A 2,213-nucleotide genomic window follows, 5' to 3' on the forward strand; every position below is an offset into this window, starting at 1 on the left:
AATCGGTAGTATATTACTACAATCGTGATTTGTGATACATTGCATATACTGAGTGAATGAACGATATCAAATGAAGTAGAGGTCCTTTTTTGCATCTGTAAATAAGCATTCTTAACGACATTTGTTGAAATGTTTGTACATCGTTGCTTTTTTTCATTCCAATACCCTTATGATGCCTACCAATGATTAAAACAGTCGATCGATTTATAATTATTTTTATAAAGTACGAACAAACCCAAAAAATGTTTTGTAACACAAGTTGAACAAGAAAACATTAATCTAATACATGCTCAAACCTTAACTCGAGACAACGACGAAAACGGCTGAGGCGGCAGCAGACGACGGTAAAGATGCATCGTCAAAGAAGCTCCTGCTACAGAATATGGTGAGTCGTCAAGGGTGATCTACAAGCACAACCCACAAGCAGAGGAGCAGAACAGAAGCCCAAGAGGAAAAAAAAACAGCAGCAATCTGGAGAAATACTCCCACAACGATTACATCCTCCCCTTCCCTGTACTCCAAATTCCCACCTCTCATTCCCTCCTTCCTTCCCCCACCTCTCCCCCCCTCATCATCACCCACTCCATGCCTTCCCCAACACCACCAACAGGCCACTCTATCTGAAACACCTCGTTTCCCCACAAAGGAAAGAGGCAGAAAAAAAAGAAACCACCACCACCACCATGGCCTGTTCTAACCTCCCAATTTGGCTGTCCAAATCCCGCGCACAGAACCCCCTCTCCCACTCCTCCTCCTCCACCTCCTCTTCACCCTTCCCCCACCACCAGCACCATCACCGTCGGCGCTCCACCGTCGTCTGCGGCCTCCGGGAGCTCCGCGAGCGCATCGAATCCGTCAAGAACACGCAGAAGATCACGGAGGCCATGAAGCTGGTGGCGGCCGCGAAGGTCCGGCGCGCCCAGGAGGCCGTGGTGAATGGCCGCCCCTTCTCCGAGACCCTCGTCGAGGTCCTCTACAACATCAACCAGCAGCTGCAAACAGACGACGTCGACGGCCCCCTCACCGCCGTCCGCCCCGTCCGAAAGATCGCCCTCGTCGTCATCACTGGCGACCGCGGCCTCTGCGGCGGCTTCAACAACGCCATTCTCAAGAAGGCCGAGTCCCGCATGGCCGAGCTCCGCTCCCTCGGCCTCGAATTCACCATCATCTCCGTCGGCAAGAAGGGCAACTCCTACTTCTCCCGCCGCGACTACATCCCCGTCGACCTCTTTCTCGAGGTCGGAAACCTCCCGACGGCGAAGGAGGCTCAGGCCATCGCCGACGACGTCTTCTCCCTCTTCGTTAGCGAAGACGTCGACAAGGTCGAGCTCCTCTACACCAAGTTCGTCTCCCTTGTCATGTCCGAGCCCGTCATCCACACCCTCCTCCCTCTGTCGCCTAAAGGCGAGGTCTGCGACATCAATGGCAACTGCGTCGACGCCACCGAGGACGAGCTCTTCCGCCTCACCACCCGCGAGGGGAAGCTCCGCGTCGAGCGCGACGTCGTCCGGCTGCCGACGCCGGAGTTCTCCCCGATCCTCCAGTTCGAGCAGGACCCCGTGCAGATCCTCGACGCCCTGCTCCCACTCTACCTCAACAGCCAGATCCTCAGGGCGCTGCAGGAGTCGCTCGCCAGCGAGCTCGCCGCCCGGATGAGCGCCATGAGCAACGCCACGGACAATGCACAGGAGCTTAAGCGGAATCTGTCCACCGCCTACAACAGGCAGCGGCAGGCCAAGATTACTGGCGAAATTCTGGAGATAGTTGCTGGTGCTGAGGCTCTTACATAGATTCCCTGCTCTGTTTCTTCTCTCTCTCTCTCTCTCATTTTTCCGTAGCTTGCTTCATTCTTCATTCTTCTTCTTCTGTCTTTTTTTTTGGGTCTTGCTTGACTAATTGTGATCATAAATCGATGGGCCTGGCCCTCTAGTTTCCTGCTTTTGTTAGTGAATATAAAAACTTTATATGTTCGTGCTGCTGTTGTTTATAATTGAAACCAAATGGAGAATGCTTCATGAAATTTTATTGTTTTCTTTTTGGTTTTAGATTTCATGGACTGGATGATCATGGAGTCTGTTTTATAATTAATGTGTCTAATCTTATATGATGTGTCGTAAAGCAAGGCCCACACTATATATGTGAAGAGATCTTCGCTTCGTTGGGTGGTTTTTAGTCTTTGTGAACTTTGTGTGGATGGTTGAAATAATAAATTT

The 2,213-nt window shown here is 51.5% G+C and overlaps 1 protein-coding gene across 1 annotated transcript; it reads left to right on the plus strand.

The window, feature by feature from the left end:
* The first annotated feature begins 410 nt into the window (after positions 1–410).
* On the plus strand, positions 411–1,989 carry LOC149822877 (ATP synthase gamma chain, chloroplastic-like). Its single transcript, XM_089981297.1, has one exon. The coding sequence runs from the start codon at positions 684–686 to the stop codon at positions 1,788–1,790; it is 1,107 nt and encodes a 368-aa protein (XP_089837423.1). The 5' UTR covers positions 411–683; the 3' UTR covers positions 1,791–1,989.
* Positions 1,990–2,213: the final 224 nt, after the last annotated feature.

The sequence above is a fragment of the Nuphar pumila genome, chromosome 11 (genome assembly GCF_984573655.1).
Source record: "Nuphar pumila chromosome 11, dmNupPumi1.hap1.1, whole genome shotgun sequence".
Classification (NCBI taxonomy): domain Eukaryota; kingdom Viridiplantae; phylum Streptophyta; class Magnoliopsida; order Nymphaeales; family Nymphaeaceae; genus Nuphar; species Nuphar pumila.